The sequence below is a fragment of the Salmo salar genome, chromosome 22 (genome assembly GCF_965601325.2).
Source record: "Salmo salar chromosome 22, fSalSal1, whole genome shotgun sequence".
Classification (NCBI taxonomy): Eukaryota; Metazoa; Chordata; class Actinopteri; order Salmoniformes; family Salmonidae; genus Salmo; species Salmo salar.
In genome coordinates this window covers 60,783,484-60,805,878 of record NC_138312.1, presented here as the reverse complement: position 1 = coordinate 60,805,878, position 22,395 = coordinate 60,783,484, and the positions used below count along the sequence as shown (strand labels likewise).

The window sequence follows — 22,395 nt, the reverse complement described above, 5'->3', positions numbered from 1 at the left end:
GGCGAAAAAACCTTTCCACATAAGCCTACATCGTTGACCCCATATTAGCTAAGGTAACGTCATAGTCAACTGTAGCTAATATAACTAACGTTAACGCGTTAGTAAACCCGCTACAATCATGCAGTAACGTTAGTGTACAATCAGTAAGCAGCTACACCGGCGGGCCCCAGTGGCAATAAATTAGTAAAACCAAAAGCTTACCTTGACTTGGAAGAGTTCCAGTGTTGTGTTGGATAGTCATAGCCAGCTAGCTAACATGGCACCCCTCTGTTTGAGCAGGGTGTTTGAGTAGGATAAACTCGCTAGCTGCATTTGCTAGCTAAGTAAGTGAAAAATTAATGATGAAATCTCTCTCTCTCTATTTCTCTCTTGCTTCTCCTTCATTTTGGAAGAAATTAATTTGTTAAAAACTATTCAACTATTTGTCTTTCTCTCTCTTTGAGTCAACTACTCACCACATGTTATACACTGCAGTGCTAGCTAGCTGTAGCTTATGCCTTCAGTACTAGATTCATTCTCTGATCCTTTGATTGGGTGGACAACATGTCAGTTCATGCAGCAAGAGCTCTGATAGGTTGGAGGACGTGGTTGGAGGACGTCCTCTGGAAGTTGTCATAATTACTGTGTAAGTCTATGGAAGGGGATGAGAACCATGAGCCTCCTAGGTTTTGTATTGTAGTCAATGTACCCAGAGGAGGATGGAAGCTAGCTGTCCTCCGGCTAAACCATGGTTCTACCCTACACAGTGCTGTTGAGGCTACTGTAGACCTTTGCAAAATAGTGTGTTTTAATCAGTTATTTGGTGACACGTGATTTATATTTAGTATAGTTTTGTCTAAGGATAACTTTTTTTATTGTTTTACAATTAAAAATGTTATGAAATTCCCTGAGGAGGATGTTCCTCCCCTTCCTCCTCTGAGGAGCCTCCACTGGTTCAGGTAAATGATGACTTGATTTATTTCAACAGCATAAAGCTGATAAATTACATTTCGGGATTCGCCTTCATCAGGGTTTTTTTGCATTGTGTCTTGGTTAATAGCTTTACAACATACTGTAGGTTTCCCTTCATATCACCTGTGGTCATGGTACTATACACCTCTCTATGTTTGGGTTCATGTTCATAACTGGAAACACTAGTGAAACATGTCCCTTATATCTGTGATCATGTTTTTTACACAGAGATCCTATTAAGTTATACTATGTAATTCAATGTTTTTTACACAGAGATCCTATTAAGTTATACTATGTAATTCAATGTTTTTTACACAGAGATCCTATTAAGTTATACTATGTAATTCTCATGTTTTTTACACAGAGATCCTATTAAGTTATAATATGTAATTCTATGTTTTTTACACAGAGATCCTATTAAGTTATACTATGTAATTCAATGTTTTTTACACAGAGATCCTATTAAGTTATACTATGTAATTCAATGTTTTTTTACACAGAGATCCTATTAAGTTATAATATGTAATTCAATGTTTTTTTACACAGAGATCCTATTAAGTTATAATATGTAATTCAATGTTTTTTTACACAGAGATCCTATTAAGTTATAATATGTAATTCAATGTTTTTTTACACAGAGATCCTATTAAGTTATAATATGTAATTCAATGTTTTTTTTACACAGAGATCCTATTAAGTTATACTATGTAATTCTCATGTTTTTTACACAGAGATCCTATTAAGTTATAATATGTAATTCTATGTTTTTTACACAGAGATCCTATTAAGTTATAATATGTAATTCTCATTGTAACGGTTGTCGTCTGGAATGGAGGACCAAAACGCAGCAGGAATGTGGATGCTGATCTTGTAATTTATTTTAAACCAAGAAAACACCAAAATAACAAAAGAAGAACTCACGAACAACAAAACAGTCTTGTCATGCTCACACAGGCAAAACAAGAAACAATCTCCCACAAACACTAAACCAAACACATACCCATATATAGGACTCCCAATCAGAGGCAACGAGAAAACACCAGCCTCCAATTGAGAGTCCAACCCCAATAAACCAGACATAGAAATACAAAAGACCAGAGACCACATAGAAATACAAACATAGAACATTACCCAAAAACCCGGAAATAATAAATCAAACGCCCTACTAAATAAACCACCACCCCGAACCACATAAAACAAATACCCTCTGCCACGTCCTGACCAAACTACAATAACAAATAACCCTTATACTGGTCAGGATGTGACACTCATGTTTTTTACACAGATATTCTATTAGGTTATAATATGTAATTCTATGTTTTTTTACACAGAGATCCTATTAAGTGTTAATATATAATTCTCATGTTTTTTTACACAGAGATCCTATTAAGTGTTAATATATAATTCTCAGGTTTTTTATTTTTTATTTTTTTTTACACAGTAGTTCTGTACATTTTGGTTCATGTTCTAGAAATGGTATTTCTATCTGGACAGGGACGTGACCTACTCTGTAGTATAAACGCAGCTCTGTGTGTTCGGGTTCAGGGTACATGATGACTGGCATGGAAGCACTTATCTGACATTCATTATTTACCTGTGAATATCAAGGGAATCGACAATCCAACAAGATCATACGAACAATAACAGCCTAACAAAACAGCAGGAATATACCGCTGAAATACATCCATGTTGATAAACTGTTTTTGACATTTTTTTTGTTGTTTTGTTACTACGTTATAGTAGAGGTTGCAGGAAGAACGAACGTACAAAAACGTGATACCAACAGAGAGACACGTCATGACAAAACAGAGGATCTGATGTTAGACCCGACAACTACTACACACAAACAACACAGCGAATAGGATTTATTTTGGACATTGATTACAAGTCAAACACAGTTACGCGGTTGATCGACTGTCTGTTATGTTATAGCAGAGGTGTTGCTGTCAGTACTGTGTAACACATCCCCACCTGGCTCCTCTCAGAGCTCCCCCCACACACACACACACACACACACACACACACACTCATAACACCGCTCAAAGCTAATCTCATTATTATTCAGTCAGAGATGGTCTGCGTCCCAAAATAAAAACACCCTATTCCCTACATAGTGCACTACCCCGATGGGCCCTGGTCAAAAGTAGTGCACTACGTAAGGGGAATAAGGTGCCATTTGGGACACAGCCACATCTCTGTATATCAGACTGAATAATGAGATTACCTTTGAGTGGTGTTCGGAGTGTGTGTGTGTGTGTGTGTGTGTGTGTGTGTGTGTGTGTGTGTGTGTGTGTGTGTGTGTGTGTGTGTGTGTGTGTGTGTGTGTGTGTGTGTGTGTTTGTGAGTGTGTGAAAGAGAGGTGATACTGTAGGAGGAATAGTAATGTTGTACAGGCAAAGCCAACACATCGCTCTACTAAACAATGTGTATTTACCTCCTCCTCCTCTTCCTCCTCTTCCTCCTCCTCCTCCTCCTCACACAACACTAGCTGCCTCCGATGCTCTAAATGAGAGAGAGTCTGTGTCCCCAATGGCACCCTATTCCCTACATTAAAGTGCCTCTGTAATAAACTAAAGCATCACAGCCTGTTCTAGGTTTCGTTTTTTTCTTGATGTGTGGTGAGTTAGCAAAGTGATTAAAACATTCAGATACAATGCCCTCGGAAAGTATTCAGACCCCTGGACTTCTTCCACATTTTGTTACGTTACAGCCTTATTCTAAAATATCAATCTACACACAGTACCCCATAACGACAAAGCAAAAAACTGGTTTTTAGACATTTTTACAAATGTATAAAAGAAAAAACAGTATCACATTTACATAAGTATTCAGACCCTTTACTCAGTACTTTGTTGAAGCACCTTTGAGAGTGATTACAGCATTGAGTCTTCTTGGGTATGATGCTACAAGCTTGGCATACCTGTATTTGGGGAGTTTCTCCCATTCTTCTCTGCAGATCCTCTCAAGCTCTGTCAGGTTGGATGGGGAGCGTCACTGCACAGCTATTTTCAGGTCTCTTCAGAGATGTTCGATCGGGTTCAAGTCCGGGCTCTTTTCTGGGTCACTCAAGGACATCCAGAGACTTGTCCCGAAGCCACTCCTGTTGTCCTGTTGGAAGGTGAACCTTCGCCCCAATCTGAGGTTTTCATCAAGGATCTCTCTGTATTTTGCTCCGTTCATCTTTCCCTCGATCCTGACTAGTCTCCCAGTCCCTGCTGCTGAAAAACATCCCCACAGCATGATGCTGCCACCACCATGCTTCACCGTAGGGATGGTGCCAGGTTTCCTCCAGATGTGATGCTTGGCATTTAGGCCAAAGAGTTCAATCTTGGTTTCATCTGACCAAAGAGTCTTGTTTCTCATGGTCTGAGAGTCCTTTAGGTGCCTTTTGGCAAACTCCAAGCGGGTTGTCATGTGCCTTTTACTGAGGAGTGGCTTCCGTCTGACCACTCTAGCATAAATGCCTGATTGGTGGAGCGCTGCAGAGATGGTTGTCCATCTGGAAGGTTCTCCGATCACCACAAAGGAACTCTTGAGCTCTGTCAGAGTAGCCATTGGGTTCTTGGTCCCAAACTTTTCCATTTAAGAATGATGGAGGCCACTGTGTTCTTGGAGACTTTCAATGCTGCAGAAATTACCGATAGCTGCAGTGTTAGTTGGCTAGCGGTGTGTGGATCTGTGGCACTGGAGCTGTCTTATGTATCAGTGGTGGTCCTGTGATGGTGCTAGCATGGCAGGGTGTGGGGGTATAGAGAGCAAGGCTCGCCCACACTGACCTAAACCTGACTCGCTCAGACTCAGATTATGTGTGTGTATTTGTATTTGTTAAGGATCCCCATTAGTTCCTGTGTGTGTGTGTGTGTGTGTGTGTGTGTGTGTGTGTGTGTGTGTGTGTGTGTGTGTGTGTGTGTGTGTGTGTGTGTGTGTGTGTGTGTGTGTGTGTGTGTGTGTGTGTGGGAAATATATAGGGACTCACTGTTCTACAGTACGAAGGATATTGTCTGTGATAAACTATATATACAAAAGTATGTGGACAGCCCTTCGAATTAGTGTATTCGGCTATTTCAGCCACACTCGTTGCTGACAGGTGTATAAAATCGAGCACACAGCCATGCAATCTCCATAGACAAACATTGGCAGTAGAATGGGCTTTACTGAGGAGCTCAGTGACTTTCAACGTGGCACCGTCATAGGATGCCGTCTTTTCAACAAGTCAGTTCGTCAAATTTCTGCCCTGCTAGAGCTGCCCCGGTCAACTGTAAGTGCTGTTATTGTGAAGTGGAAACGTCCAGGAGCAACAACGGCTCAGCCGCGAAGTGGTAGGCCACACACGCTCACAGAATGGGACCGTCGAGTGCTGAAGCGCGTAGCGCGTAAAAATTGTCTGTCCTCGGTTGCAACACTCACTACTGAGTTCCAAACTGCCTCTGGAAGCAACGTCAGCACAATAACTATTCGTCGGGAGATTAATGAAGTGGGTTTCCATGGCGAGCAGCCTCACACAAGCCTAAGATTACCGTCCGCAATGCCAAGCGCCGGCTGGTCTGGTGTAAATCTCTCCGACATTGGACTCTGGAGCAGTGGAAACGCGTTCTCTGGAGTGATGAATCACACTTCACCATCTGGGTTTGGTGGATGCCTGGAGAACACTACCTGCCCCAATGTATAGTGCCAACTGTAAAGTTTGGTGGAGGAGGAATAATAGTTTGAGGCTGTTTTTCATGGTTCGGGTTAGGACCCATTAGTTCCAGTGAAGGGAAATCTTAACCCTACAGCATACAATGACATTCTAGACCTGCCTTCAACTTATGGCAACAGTTTGGGAAAGGCCTTTTCCTGTTTCAACATGACAATGCTCCCGTGCATAAAGCAAAGCCCATACAGAAATAGTTTGTTGAGATCGGTGTGGAAGAACTTGACTGGCGCCTGCACAGAGCCCTGACCTCAACTCCATCGAACACCTATGGGATGAATTGGATCGCCTACTGCGAGCCAGGCCTAATCGCTCAACATCCGTGCCCAACCAAACAAATGCTCTTGTGGCTGAATGGAAGCAAGTCCCCGCAGCAATGTTCCAACATCTTGTGGAAAGCCTTCCCAGAAGAGTGGATGCTGTTATAGCAGCAAAGGTGGGACCAACTCCATATTAATGCCCATGATTTTGGAATGAGATGTTTGACGAGCAGGTGTCCACATACTTCTGATAATGTAGTGCATTTAGGGACTCAATGTTCTACAGTATGAAGGATATTGTCTGTGATAATGGATATAGGGACTCTTCCTGCAGGTGTCTTAGTTCACATCCAACTCTGTGTTGCTATTCTGACTGTGTGTGTGTGTGTTTGTGCTTACCATTGTGTGTGTGTGTGCCCTGCAGGTGCCTTCTGCTATTGTGCGGTGCCAGCGTGCGGGCATCACAGTGCGCATGGTAACAGGTGATAACATCAACACTGCCAGGGCCATCGCCATCAAGTGTGGCATCATCCACCCTGGAGAAGACTTCCTGTGTATCGACGGCAAGGAGTTCAACAGGAGGATCCGCAACGAGAAGGGAGAGGTAAGCTACGACAGGGAGTTCACTCCCAGACAGATATCCAGGAGGAAGAGGGATGGGTTGGCCAGTGGTAATGGTAGACAGTAGACTAGTACAGGGAGTTCACTCCCAGACAGATATCCAGGAGGAAGAGGGTTGGGTTGGCCAGTGGTAATGGTAGACAGTAGACTAGTACAGGGAGTTCACTCCCAGACAGATATCCAGGAGGAAGAGGAAGAGGGTTGGGTTGGCCAGTGGTAATGGTAGTTCAGGGTAGACAGTAGACTAGTACAGGGAGTTTTCCAGCCTCTTCTCAGGGACCCCCCCCCCCCCCCCCCTAGCCGTTCCATGTATTTCATATGTTCCACAACTAGCACCCCTGATTTAACGTGGAAATGAATCATCAAGGTTACAACGTTTGGGGGGGGGGGGGGGGGGGGGGGGGGAGGAAATGTACAACAAACTGGTGAACCATCTGAGGGTCCCTGAGGAGAGCTTTGAGAACCCCTACATACATTCTCCACTGTATGTTCCGTCGGGATAAAGGACCTCTAGGACTCTGAAATATTCTATTGATTGAAACCTTTATTTTGACAAGAGAGTCATGCTAAGAACAATATCTATTTTTTTATCTTTTTTTTTTTTTACAGATGAACCCTTTCATTACAAACACATTACACACGTCAGTACAATATCAAAAGCATAAAAACAGAGATATAAAACACAGTCGTAGAAAACAAAACACAAAGTACGCTTTACTCTTTACTACAGGTTGAGCAGGAGCGCATGGACAAGGTGTGGCCTAAACTGCGAGTCCTGGCTAGATCCTCCCCTACTGATAAACACACACTGGTTAAAGGTGAGAGAGGAGGGTCTCTAGGTTTGTCTACTAGCCGTGTCCTGTACCACGCTATTGTCCTGCTGTGTATGTCAACTGTTTGAACCCAATGCCAACATGAAGTTCCCTTGGGAGAAAGATACACATTCTATTCTAGTCTATTGTATTCTGCTCACCTCTGCCCTTCACTTCTCTGCTCTTCTCTTCTCTGCCCTTCACTTCTCTGCTCTTCTCTGCTCTTCTCTTCTCTGCCCTTCACTTCTCTGCTCTTCTCTGCCCTTCTCTTCTCTGCCCTTCACTTCTCTGCTCTTCTCTTCTCTGCCCTTCACTTCTCTGCTCTTCTCTGCTCTTCTCTTCTCTGCCCTTCACTTCTCTGCTCTTCTCTGCTCTTCTCTTCTCTGCCCTTCACTTCTCTGCTCTTCTCTTCTCTGCCCTTCACTTCTCTGCTCTTCTCTGCTCTTCTCTTCTCTGCCCTTCACTTCTCTGCTCTTCTCTGCCCTTCTCTGCATTTCTCTGCTCTTCTCTGCCCTTCTCTGCATTTCTCTGCTCTTCTCTGCCCTTATCTGCTCTTCTCTGCTCTTCACTTCCCTTCTCTTCTCTGCCCTTCTCTGCTCTTCTCTTCTCTTCTCTGCCTTTCACTTCTCTGCTCTTCTCTTCTCTGTCCTTCTCTGCATTTCTCTGCTCTTCTCTGCTCTTCTCCCGTTCTTCTGAATGTGGTTGCCCTTACTGAACCCCTGTGTGTTGGGTTGTGTCCTCTAGGCATCATAGACAGCTGCTTGACAGACCAGAGACAGGTGGTGGCGGTGACAGGAGACGGGACTAACGATGGACCAGCCCTGAAGAAGGCTGACGTGGGATTTGCCATGGTAGGACCTGCAGCTGGAGGCATACTGTATCTACATATCTTACTATAGTGTACCTCACCACACCACACCTCACCACACCACACCTCACCTACCACACCTCACCACACCACACCACACCTACCACACCTCACCACACCACACCACACCTCACCTACCACACCACACCTACCACACCACACCTCACCTACCACACCACACCACACCTCACCTACCACACCACACCTCACCTACCACACCTCACCTACCTCACCACACCACACCTCACCTACCACACCACACCTCACCTACCACACCACACCTCACCTACCACACCACACCTCACCACACCACACTTCTCACCTACCACACCACACCACACCTCACATCACCACACCACACCACACCTCACCTCACCTACCACACCACACCTCACCTACCACACCTCACCACACCACACCTCACCTACCACACCACACCTACCACACCTCACATCACCTCATCACACCACACCACACCACCTACCACACCACACCTCACCACACCACCCCTCACCACACCATACCTCACCACACCTACCACACCACACCTCACCACACCTCACCACACCTCACCACACCTACCACACCACACCTCACCACACCTACCACACATCACCTCACCACATCTCACCACACCACACCACACCTCATCTCACCACACCTACCACACCACACCTCACCACACCTACCACACCACACCTCACCTCACCACACCTACCACACCACACCTCACCACACCTACCACACCTCACCTCACCACACCACACCTCACCACACCTCACCTCACCACACCTACCACACCACACCTCACCTACCTCACCACACCTCACCACACCACACCTCACCACACCTCACCTCACCACACCTACCACACCACACCTCACCACACCTACCACACCTCACCTCACCTCACCACACCACACCTCACCACACCTCACCTCACCACCCCTACCACACCACACCTCACCTACCTCACCACACCTCACCACACCACACCTCACCACACCTCTCTCACCACACCTACCACACCACACCTCACCTCACCACACCACACCTCACCACACCACACCTCACCTACCACACCACATCTCACCACACCTACCACACCACACCACACCTCACCTCACCACACCACACCTCACCACACCTACCACACCTCACCACACCACACCTCACCTACCACACCACACCTACCACACCTCACATCACCACACCACACCTCACCACACCACACCTCACCACACCTCACCACACCACACCTACCACACCACACCACACCTCACCACACCTCACCACACCTCACCTCACCTCACCACACCTACCACACCACACCTCACCACACCTACCACACCTCACCACACCACACCTCACCTACCACACCACACCTACCACACCTCACCACACCACACCTCACCACACCACACCTCACCACACCTCACCACACCATACCTCACCTCACCACACCACACCTCACCACACCACACCTCACCACACATCACCTCACCACACCTCATCACACCATACCTCACCTCATCTCACCACACCTCACCTGACCACACCACACCTCACCACACCACTCCTCACCACACCACACCACACCTCACCTCACCTCACCTCACCATACCTCACCTCACCTCACCTCACCTTACCATACTTCACCATACCTCACCTCACCATACCTCACCACACCCCTCACCATACCTCACCACACCATACCTCACCATACCTCACCACACCATACCTCACCACACCTCACCACACCATACCTCACCATATCTCACCACACCTCACCATACCTCACCACACCATACCTCACCACACCATACCTCACCACACCTCACCGTACCTCACCACACCATACCTCACCATACCATACCTCACCTCACCATACCTCACCATACCTCACCATACCATACCTCACCACACCACACCATACATCACCACACCTCACCGTACCTCACCACACCACACCATACCTAGCTACAACTACTATGACTGCTGTAGCATTACAGCTAGCTACAACTACTATGACTGCTGTAGCATTACAGCTAGCTACAACTACTATGACTGTGGAGTGGATCCATCGTTAGAAACCTTGAAATCTCCTGATATAACCCAAGCAGCATCCTCACTACTACACACAGAACGCACACACCAGCATTGCTGTAGCTACAGTGGAACAAGAGCGCCTCTTAGTGGTGAGATGTGGTGGTACATACACGCAATCTGCAACGCCAGGGTTGTCTCTCAGTTGATATGTGGTACTTCTTCTTTCTTTTTTTTTAAGCCCATAACAATGTGTGTGAGGTGTATACTTTTTGTTTCAAAGTAGATTTGTTTAAGACTACCCAGAAACACTCTGTGTAACCCTGATTTATTAACCCACTGCAGTAAAAAGTTGAAATGATACGAGGTGAGAGATTTAACATGAGAAATGGGATGAGGTAATAACACCTCTTGTTTTTTGAAGAAATTATTGCTTTGCGTCTACATAGTGTTCCTTTTCTACATGGATTCACAAAATAAATAGATTCTATTACATGACAAAAATACAAATATATTTAAAAAATTAAAACCAGAAGCACATTTATTAAACCATACCTCTTCTCTCTGCAGGGTACAGCCAGTATTAAACCATACCTCTTCTCTCTCCAGGGTACAGCCGGTATTAAACCATACCTCTTCTCTCTCTCCAGGGTACAGCCGGTATTAAACCATACCTCTTCTCTCTCCAGGGTACAGCCAGTATTAAACCATACCTCTTCTCTCTCCAGGGTACAGTCAGTATTAAACCATACCTCTTCTCTCTCCAGGGTACAGTCAGTATTAAACCATACCTCTTCTCTCTGCAGGGTACAGCTGGTATTAAACCATACCTCTTCTCTCTCCAGGGTACAGCCGGTATTAAACCATACCTCTTCTCTCTCTGCAGGGTACAGCCGGTATTAAACCATACCTCTTCTCTCTCTGCAGGGTACAGCTGGTATTAAACCATACCTCTTCTCTCTCTGCAGGGTATAGCCGGTACAGACGTGGCCAAGGAGGCGTCTGACATCATATTAACGGACGATAACTTCAGTAGCATAGTGAAGGCTGTGATGTGGGGGAGAAACGTCTACGACAGCATCTCCAAATTCCTCCAGTTCCAGCTGACTGTCAATGTGGTGGCTGTCATCGTGGCCTTCACTGGGGCCTGCATCACACAGGTAACACACACACACACACACACACACAAACACACACACACACACACACACACACACACACACACACACACACACACACACACACACACACACACACACACAGCTGCCTGTCATCGTGGCCTTCACTGGGGCCTGCATCACACAGGTAACACACACACACACACACACACACAAACACACACACACACACACACACACACACACACACACACACACACACACACACACACACACACACACACACACACACACACACACCACACAGCTGCCTGTCATCGTGGCCTTCACTGGGGCCTGCATCACACAGGTAACACACACACACACACACACAAACACACACACACACACACACACACACACACACACACACACACACACACACACACACACACACACACACACACACACACAGGTAAGAATGGGGCGGCAGGTATTCCAGTGGTTAGAGTGTTGGACTTGTAACCGAAAGGTTGCAAGATTGAATCCCCCGAGCTGACAAGGTAAAAATCTGTCGTTCTGCCCCCTGAACAATGCAGTTAACCCACTGTTCCTAGGCTGTCATTATTAATAAGAATTTGTTCTTAACTGACTTGCCTAGTTAAATAAAGGTAAAATAAATAAAAAATAATCTCATTTGTTATTTTGACGCCTTTGCTGTAATGTCTCCACATCTGTTATTACGATGGCTAGGGGATTTAGGGCCAGAATCAGCAGTGAGGGTGAGAGGTGACAGCTCTGCCTCGTTCCCCTGGAGAGACAGAATTGAGGGTGGTCTAGACACTAACCTGTAGTTAGTCGATGTAGATGTAGATAGTAGATGTAGTTAGTAGATGTAGATGTAGATAGTAGATGTATATATTAGATGTAGTTTGTAGATGTAGTTTGTAGATGTAGATAGTAGATGTAGATAGTATATGTAGTTAGTGGATGTAGATGTAGATAATAGATGTAGTTAGTGGATATAGTTTGTAGATGTAGATGTAGTTAGAAGATGTAGATGTAGTTAGAAGATGTAGATGTAGATAATAGATGTAGTTAGAAGATGTCGATGTAGTTAGTAGATGTAGATATTAGATGTAGTTAGTAGATGTAGTCAGTAGATAGTAGATGTAGATAATAGATGTAGATGTAGATAATAGATGTAGATGTAGATAGTAGATGTAGATAGTAGATGTAGATAGTAGATGTAGATGTAGTTAGTAGATGTAGATGTAGTTAGTAGATGTAGATGTAGTTAGTAGATGTTGATGTAGTTAGTAGATGTAGTTAGTATATGTAGTTAGTAGATGTAGATGTAGTTAGTAGATGTAGATGTAGTTAGTAGATGTTGATGTAGTTAGTAGATGTAGTTAGTAGATGCATATAGTAGATGTAGATAGTATATGTAGTTTGTAGATGTAGATGTAGATAGTATATGTAGTTAGTAGATGTAGATGTAGTTAGTAGATGTAGATGTAGTTAGTAGATGTTGATGTAGTTAGTAGATGTAGTTAGTAGATGCATATAGTAGATGTAGATAGTATATGTAGTTTGTAGATGTAGATAGTAGATGTAGATAGTAGATGTATATAGTAGATGTACATTTACATTACATTTAAGTCATTTAGCAGACGCTCTTATCCAGTGCGACTTACAAATTGTAGATAGTAGATGTAGATAGTATATGTAGTTAGTAGATGTAGTCAGTAGATAGTAGATGTAGATAGTAGATGTAGTTAGTATATGTACATGTAGACGTAGTTAGTAGATGTAGATGTAGATAGTATATGTAGTTAGTATATGTACATGTAGACGTAGATGTAGATAGATGTAGTCAGTAGATAGTAGATGTAGATAGTAGATGTAGTTAGTAGATGTAGATGTAGATAGTATATGTAGTTAGTAGATGTAGTTTGTAGATGTAGATAATAGATGTAGTTAGTAGATGTAGATAGTAGATGTAGATGTAGTTAGTAGATGTAGATAGTAGATGTAGATGGAGTTAGTAGATGTAGATAGTAGATGTAGATGGAGTTAGTAGATGTAGATAGTAGATGTAGATAGTAGATGTAGATGTAGATTGTAGATAGTAGATGTAGATAGTAGATGTAGATGTAGATAGTAGATGTAGATATAGATAGTAGATGCTGTTTGTAGATGTAGATGGAGTTAGTAGATGTAGATAGTAGATGTAGTTAGTAGATGTAGATGTAGATAGTATATGTAGTTAGTAGATGTAGTTTGTAGATGTAGATGTAGATAGTATATGTAGTTAGTAGATGTAGTTTGTAGATGTAGATAATAGATGTAGATGTAGATAATAGATGTAGATGTAGATGTAGTTTGTAGATAATAGATGTAGATAGTAGATGTAGATGTAGATAATAGATGTAGATAATAGATGTAGATAGTAGATGTAGTTAGTAGATGTAGATAGTAGATGCTGTTTGTAGATGTAGATGTAGATAGTATATGTAGTTAGTAGATGTAGTTTATAGATGTAGATGTAGATAGTAGATGTAGTTAGTAGATGTAGTTTGTAGATGTAGATGTAGATGTAGATAATAGATGTAGATAGTAGATGTAGATGTAGTTAGTAGATGTAGATAGTAGATGCTGTTTGTAGATGTAGATGTAGTTAGTAGATGTAGATAGTAGATGCTGTTTGTAGATGTAGATGGAGTTAGTAGATGTAGATAGTAGATGCTGTTTGTGGATGTAGTTAGTAGATGTAGTTAGTAGTTGTAGATGTAGATGTTGTTTGTAGATGTAGATGTAGTTTGTAGATGTAGATGTAGTTAGTAGATGTAGTTAGTAGATGTTGTTTGTAGATGTAGATGTAGTTAGTGTAACAGCTCGGACACCCACGCATACACCACAAGACATGCCGCCAGACGTCTCTTCACAGTCCCCAAGTCCAGAACAGACTATGGGAGGAGCACAGTAATACATAGAGCCATGACTACATGGAACTCTATTGCACATCAGTTAACTGATGCAAGCAGTAAAATCAGATTTAAAAAAACTGGTAAAATATACATTATGGAACAGCGGGGACTGTGAAGAGACACACACACACAAAAGGTAGACACACGCACTCTACACACACACATAGATTATAATATTGTTGTATGGTGGTATTATACATGTTGTATTGTAGATATGTAGTGGTATAATAATGTTATATGATGTAGTGTTTATCTTTTGTTTTATATGTAATGTAAGTGCCTTAATGTGTTTGGACCCCAGGAAGAGTAGCTGCTGCATTGGCAGGAACTAATGAGGATCCATAATAAACCCCAGGAAGAGTAGCTGCTGCCTTGGCAGGAACTAATGAGGATCCATAATAAACCCCAGGAAGAGTAGCTGCTGCCTTGGCAGGAATTAATGGGGATCCATAATAAACCCCAGGAAGAGTAGCTGCTACCTTGGCAGGAACTAATGGGGATCCATAATAAACCCCAGGAAGAGTAGCTGCTGCCTTGGCAGGAACTAATGGGGATCCATAATAAACCCCAGGAAGAGTAGCTGCTGCCTTGGCAGGAACTAATGGGGGTCCATAATAAACCCCAGGAAGAGTAGCTGCTGCCTTGGCAGGAACTAATGGGGATCCATAATAAACCCCAGGAAGAGTAGCTGCTGCCTTGGCAGGAACTAATGGGGATCCATAATAAATACAAAACTCCAACCCTGTTCCTGGAGAGAAACCCTCCTGTGGATTTTAACTCCAACCCTAATCTAGCACACCTGAATCTAATAATCAATCAGGTTAATTACAACTGGGGTTGGAGTTAAAACCTACAGGAGGGTATCTCTCCAGGAAAAGGGTTGGAGTTAAAACCTACAGGAGGGGTATCTCTCCAGGAACAGGGTTGGAGTTAAAACCTACAGGATGGTATCTCTCCAGGAACAGGGTTGGAGTTAAAACCTACAGGAGGGCATCTCTCCAGGAACAGGGTTGGAGTTAAAACCTACAGGGTGGTAGCTCTCCAGGAATAGGGTTGGAGTTAAAACCTACAGGAGGGCATCTCTCCAGGAACAGGGTTGGAGTTAAAACCTACAGGGTGGTAGCTCTCCAGGAACAGGGTTGAATTTAAAGTGATATTATTCAGAGGATTCTCCCAGCCTTTAATAACCCTGTGTGTTCCTGTAGGATTCTCCCAGCCTTTAATAACCCTGTGTGTTCCTGTAGGATTCTCCCAGTCTTTAATAACCCTGTGTGTTCCTGTAGGATTCTCCCAGCCTTTAATAACCCTGTGTGTTCCTGTAGGATTCTCCCAGCATTTAATAACCCTGTGTGTTCCTGTAGGATTCCCCTCTGAAGGCGGTCCAGATGCTGTGGGTGAACTTAATAATGGACACCTTTGCGTCCCTGGCCCTGGCGACCGAGCCCCCCACCGAGGCCCTGCTGATGAGGAAGCCGTACGGCCGCAACAAACCGCTGATCTCCAGCACCATGACCAAGAACATCCTGGGACACGGCATCTATCAGCTGGTCATCATCTTCTCCCTGCTGTTCGTCGGTAAGGGATTCTTTCTTTTTAAAGTCCTCTCCTATTTGTTGTTTATTGGATAAAGAAATGAAATATATCTGAAATAGATCACCGTAAAACTAGTCTATGAGTCATGAGAAACTGTAATACGTGGTTGAGATTTCTTTAAACAGACACTACAAACGTCAGCTAACTTTAGCCACCTCTAGCCTCTAGTTCTTTGACATCAACAAGACGATATCTCTCTCTCTCTCTCTCTCTCTCTCTCTCTCTCTCTCTCTCTCTCTCTCTCTCTCTCTCTCTCTCTCTCTCTCTCTCAGGTGAGCAGATATTTGACATAGACAGTGGTCGTCACGCTCCGCTCCACTCCCCTCCGTCAGAACACTACACCATCATTTTCAACACCTTCGTCCTCATGCAGCTTTTCAACGAGATCAACGCCAGAAAGATCCACGGAGAGAGGAACGTCTTTGACGGAATCTTCAGGAACCCTATCTTCTGTTCCATCGTCTTTGGAACCTTCGCCATCCAGGTAGGAACCTTTGCCATCCAGGTAACATCCTTCGCCATCCAGGTAGGAACCTTTGCCATCCAGGTAGGAACCTTTGCCATACATGGAAAGGAACCTTTGCCATCCAGGTAGCAACCTTCGCCATTCCAGGTAGCATCCTTCGCCATCCAGGTAGAAACCTTTGCCTTCCAGGTAGCATCCTTCGCCATTCCAGGTAGCATCCTTCGCCATTCCAGGTAGGATGTGTGTACATTGTGAGGTATCGTATAGTTTCATAATACAGGTTCCTATCTGTGTGTTTACAGATTGTGATCGTGCAGTTTGGAGGGAAGCCGTTCAGTTGTACTCCTCTGGATTTGGAAAAGTGGGGATGGTGCACCTTCCTGGGTCTAGGAGAGTTGGTCTGGGGACAGGTAAACATACCTTTACATACCTGGGTCTAGGAGAGTTGGTCTGGGGACAGGTAAACATACCTTTACATACCTGGGTCTAGGAGAGTTGGTCTGGGGACAGGTAAACATACCTTTACATACCTGGGTCTAGGAGAGTTGGTCTGGGGACAGGTAAACATACCTTTACATACCTGGGTCTAGGAGAGTTGGTCTGGGGACAGGTAAACATACCTTTACATACCTGGGTCTAGGAGAGTTGGTCTGGGGACAGGTAAACATACCTTTACATACCTGGGTCTAGGAGAGTTGGTCTGGGGACAGGTAAACATACCTTTATATACCTGGGTCTAGGAGAGTTGGTCTGGGGACAGGTAAACATACCTTTACATATCTTGACGCACCTTGACATACTTTGACATGCCTATAACATACCTTGACATGCAGTACCTTGACATACCTCTACATACTCTTAAAACAAAAACGTACAAATTATATTATGTTTTTATTAAAGAAGCCTGAATATGTCATGTATTCATATATCGCTGAGTTCTTTCAGTTCCTTCTGAAAAAAACGTGAAGAATCAGCTCACATTTCCACCTCTGGGAGAGAATCATGTCTCCCCCTCCCTTTGTTTCCCCCTCCCTGTGCCTCCCCCTCCCTGTGTCTCCCCCTCCCTGTGTCTCCCCCTCCCTGTGTCTCCCCCTCCCTGTGCCTCCCCCTCCCTTTGTTTCCCCCTCCCTTTGTTTCCCCCTCCCTGTGCCTCCCCCTCCCTGTGCCTCCCCCTCCCTGTGTCTCCCCCTCCCTGTGTCTCCCCCTCCCTGTGTCTCCCCCTCCCTGTGCCTCCCCCTCCCTGTGTCTCCCCCTCCCTGTGCCTCCCCCTCCCTTTGTTTCCCCCTCCCTTTGTTTCCCCCTCCCTGTGTCTCCCCCTCCCTGTGTCTCCCCCTCCCTGTGTCTCCCCCTCCCTGTGCCTCCCCCTCCCTTTGTTTCCCCCTCCCTGTGTCTCCCCCTCCCTGTGCCTCCCCCTCCCTGTGTCTCCCCCTCCCTGTGTCTCCCCCTCCCTGTGTCTCCCCCTCCCTGTGCCTCCCCCTCCCTGTGTCTCCCCCTCCCTGTGCCTCCCCCTCCCTTTGTTTCCCCCTCCCTGTGTCTCCCCCTCCCTGTGTCTCCCCCTCCCTGTGTCTCCCCCTCCCTGTGTCTCCCCCTCCCTGTGCCTCCCCCTCCCTTTGTTTCCCCCTCCCTGTGCCTCCCCCTCCCTGTGTCTCCCCCTCCCTGTGTCTCCCCCTCCCTGTGCCTCCCCCTCCCTGTGTCTCCCCCTCCCTGTGCCTCCCCCTCCCTTTGTTTCCCCCTCCCTGTGTTTCCCCCTCCCTGTGTCTCCCCCTCCCTTTGTTTCCCCCTCCCTGTGTCTCCCCCTCCCTGTGTTTCCCCCTCCCTGTGTTTCCCCCTCCCTGTGCCTCTCCTTCCCTGTGTTTCCCCCTCCCTGTGCCTCTCCTTCCCTGTGTTTCCCCCTCCCTTTGTTTCCCCCTCCCTGTGCCTCCCCCTCCCTGTGTCTCCCCCTCCCTGTGCCTCCCCCTCCCTGTGTCTCCCCCTCCCTGTGCCTCCCCCTCCCTTTGTTTCCCCCTCCCTGTGTTTCCCCCTCCCTGTGTCTCCCCCTCCCTTTGTTTCCCCCTCTCTGTGTCTCCCCCTCCCTGTGTTTCCCCCTCCCTGTGTTTCCCCCTCCCTGTGCCTCTCCTTCCCTGTGTTTCCCCCTCCCTGTGTTTCCCCCTCCCTTTGTTTCCCCCTCCCTGTGCCTCCCCCTCCCTGTGTCTCCCCCTCCCTATGCCTCCCCCTCCCTTTGTTTCCCCCTCCCTGTGCCTCTCCTTCCCTGTGTCTCCCCCTCCCTATGCCTCCCCCTCCCTTTGTCTCCCCCTCCCTGTGCCTCTCCTTCCCTGTGTTTCCCCCTCTAGGTGATCGCCACTATCCCTAACAGCAAGCTGCGGTTCCTGCGAGGGGCGGGTCAGCTGACCAAGAAGAACGAAATGCCTGGGGACGAGGACATGAACGAGGACAACGAGGAGATCGACCACGCAGAGAGAGAGCTGCGACGCGGACAGGTCCTCTGGTTCAGGGGGCTCAACCGCATTCAGACTCAGGTGAGGAACCAATGACAAACTGTGGGAGGGTTAGATAAACCTATGACAAACTGTGGGAGATGACAGACCGATGACCAGCTATGGGAGGGGACAGACCGATGACCAGCTATGGGAGGGGACAGACCGATGACCAGCTATGGGAGGGGCATACCGATGACCAGCTATGGGAGGGGACAGACCGATGACCAGCTATGGGAGGGGACAGACCGATGACCAGCTATGGGAGGGGACAGACCGATGACCAGCTATGGGAGGGGACAGACCGATGACCAGCTATGGGAGGGGACAGACCGATGACCAGCTATGGGAGGGGACAGACCGATGACCAGCTATGGGAGGGGACAGACCGATGACCAGCTATGGGAGGGGACAGACCGATGACCAGCTATGGGAGATGACAGACCGATGACCAGCTATGGGAGATGACAGACCGATGACCAGCTATGGGAGATGACAGACCGATGACCAGCTATGGGAGATGACAGACCGATGACCAGCTATGGGAGGGGACAGACCGATGACCAGCTATGGGAGGGGACAGACCGATGACAAGCTATGGGAGGGGACAGACCGATGACAAGCTATGGGAGGGGACAGACCGATGACCAGCTATGGGAGGGGACAGACCGATGACCAGCTATGGGAGGGGACAGACCGATGACAAGCTATGGGAGGGGACAGACCGATGACCAGCTATGGGAGGGGACAGACCGATGACCAGCTATGGGAGGGGACAGACCGATGACCAGCTATGGGAGGGGACAGACCGATGACCAGCTATGGGAGGGGACAGACCGATGACCAGCTATGGGAGGGGACAGACCGATGACAAGCTATGGGAGGGGACAGACCGATGACCAGCTATGGGAGGGGACAGACCGATGACAAGCTATGGGAGGGGACAGACCGAGAACACTGTAAAATGAAATGCACATTGAGAAAATACTATTGTCATGAAATTCCATGGACCGACTACACTGTGAGTTTGCATGATGATATTGCAGTTACTTGAACGTCATTAAAATGCGTGCTACAGTAACAGAAGTAATATTGGAGTACCTCTTGGATCAGTATAAGGAACTGAAATGTTTATCTTGTAGATAGTTGTATTTGTTGCAGTAACCCTGGACTTTAGATACTTTAAATAAAGGACGTACAGTCTGTCCACTGTATCTAAATGAGGAGTACCCCAAGGATCCGTAGTGGGACCTTTATTATTCCGTCTGCATACACACTACCAGTCAAAAGTTTGGACACACCTACTCATTCAAGGGTTTTATTTATTTTGACTATTTTCTACATTTTAAGAATAACAGTGAAGACATCAAAACTATGAAATAACACATATGGAATCATAAGTGTTAAAACAAATCAAAATATATTTTAGATTTCAGATTCTTCAAAGCAGCCACTCTTTGCCTTGATGACACCTTTGCACACTCATGGAATTCGCTCAACCAGCTTCACCTGGAATGCTTTTCCGACTGTCTTGAAGGAATTCCCACATATGCTGAGCACTTGTTGGCTACTTTTCCTTCACTCTGCGGTCCAACTCATCCCAAACCATCTCATTTGGGTTGAGGTCAGGTGATTGTGCAGGCCAGGTCATCTGATGCAGCACTCCATCACTCTCCTTCTTGGTCAAATAGCCCTTACACAGCCTGGAGGTGTGTTGGTCATTGTCCTGTTTAAAAATAAATGATAGTCCCACTAAGTGCAAACCAGATGGGATGGTGTATTGCTGCAGAATGCTGTGGTAGCCATACTGGTTAAGTGTGCCTTGAATTCTAAATAAATCACAGACAGCGTCACCAGCAAAGCACCCCCACACCATCACACCTCCTCCTCCATGCTTCACGGTGGGAACCACACATGCGGAGATCATCTGTTCACCTACTCTGCGTCTCACAAAGACACGGCGGTTGGAACCAAAAATCTCAAATTTGGACTCATTAGACCAAAGGACAGATTTCCACTGGTCTAATGTCCATTGCTCGTGTTTCTTGGCCCAAGCAAGTCTCTTCTTTTTATTGGTGTCCTTTAGTAGTGGTTTCTTTGCAGCAATTCGACCACGAAGGCCTGATTCACACAGTCTCCTCTGAAAAGTTGATTTTGAGATGTGTCTGTTAGTTGAACTCTGTGAAGCATTTATTTGGGCTGCAATTTCTGAGGCTGGTAAGTCTAATGAACTTATCCTCTGCAGCAGAGATAACTCTGGGTCTTCCTTTCCTGTGGAGGTTCTTGAAATGTTCCGTATTGACTGACCTTCATGACTTAAAGTAATGATGGACTGTCATTTCTCTTTGCTTATTTGAGCTGTTCTTGCCATAATATGGACTTGGTATTTTATCAAATAGGGCTATCTTCTGTATACCCCCCCCCCCCCCCCACCCACCTTGTCACAACACAACTGATAGGCTCAAACGCATTAAGAAGGAAATAAATTCCACAAATTAACTTTTAACAAGGCACACCTGTTAATTGAAATGCATTCCAGGTGACTACCTCATGAAGCTGGTTGAGAGAATGCCAAGAGTGTGCAAAGCTGTCACCAAGGCAAAGGGTGTCTACTTTGAAGAATCTCAAATATAAAATATATTTTGATTTGTTTAACACTTTTTTTGGTTACTACATCATTCCATATGTGTTATTTCATAGTTTTGATGTCTTCACTATTATTCTACAATGTAGAAAATAGTACAAATAAAGAGGTTTTAACTCCAACCCTGTTCCTGGAGAGATACCCTCCTGTAGGTTTTAACTCCAACCCTGTTCCTGGAGAGATACCCTCCTGTAGGATTTAACTACAGCTTTCCAGGAACAGGGTTGAAGTTAAAACCTACTGTAGAACCAACTGAAGAGCCACAGCTGAAGCTCCTCCAGGACCGCAGTAAACTGTCTTCCCAGACACTGCTACACTGACGTCTGGAGGGTTTGAACCAAACTCTTCATCACCTTGGAGCAATCTGCCCGCGACTGTACTCCGTGACTCTGGGCCAGTACTTTCACTGTGATAAGGTCTTATGTACCTATATATCAGAAACACCATGTTCTCAGGGTGGGTGATCCTCCTATCCCAGCCTAACCGTCGTCTATCATGTCTATCCTACTACCATGGCCTGTCTGTTTATCTGATTGATGCCCGTTACTCTGAGCCAGCACCGTTAGCACTGTGATACGCAAAGATCTTTGTGACCCCTTAAGAGGTCTCAATCACCTACATGTCAGATAGACAGGTTCCCATGGCTAAGACCAGGGGGATGCGCTTTGTCATGGCCTAGTCTGTCCTGTCTGTCCTACTACCATGTCCTGTCTGTCAAACATTGGCCCTACACATGCGTTGGTATCACCTCAGTTTCATCTGATCAAAAAGCCCATTACTCCCAGTACCATTATCACTGTGATACACTAAAACTACCTGTCAGAGTGGCAGGTTCCCTGGGACTGTTGTGCTGCCCCAGTCAAACTGTCAGACCTGTCTG

General features: G+C 45.9%; 1 protein-coding gene across 8 annotated transcripts in view; it reads left to right on the top strand.

Annotated features, from left to right (window-relative positions):
* The window catches only part of atp2b2 (ATPase plasma membrane Ca2+ transporting 2), a 193,599-nt gene that overhangs the window by 160,695 nt on the left and 10,509 nt on the right, over positions 1-22,395 (top strand). For all 8 annotated transcript variants that reach the window (XM_082967729.1, XM_045705371.2, XM_045705369.2 and 5 more), the window contains 8 exons: positions 6,329-6,508; positions 7,256-7,343; positions 8,082-8,188; positions 11,220-11,411; positions 15,700-15,913; positions 16,204-16,415; positions 16,700-16,807; positions 18,728-18,913. In XM_082967729.1, coding sequence (XP_082823855.1) covers positions 6,329-6,508; positions 7,256-7,343; positions 8,082-8,188; positions 11,220-11,411; positions 15,700-15,913; positions 16,204-16,415; positions 16,700-16,807; positions 18,728-18,913 — 1,287 coding nt within the window. The remainder of the gene's footprint in view (positions 1-6,328; positions 6,509-7,255; positions 7,344-8,081; positions 8,189-11,219; positions 11,412-15,699; positions 15,914-16,203; positions 16,416-16,699; positions 16,808-18,727; positions 18,914-22,395) is intronic.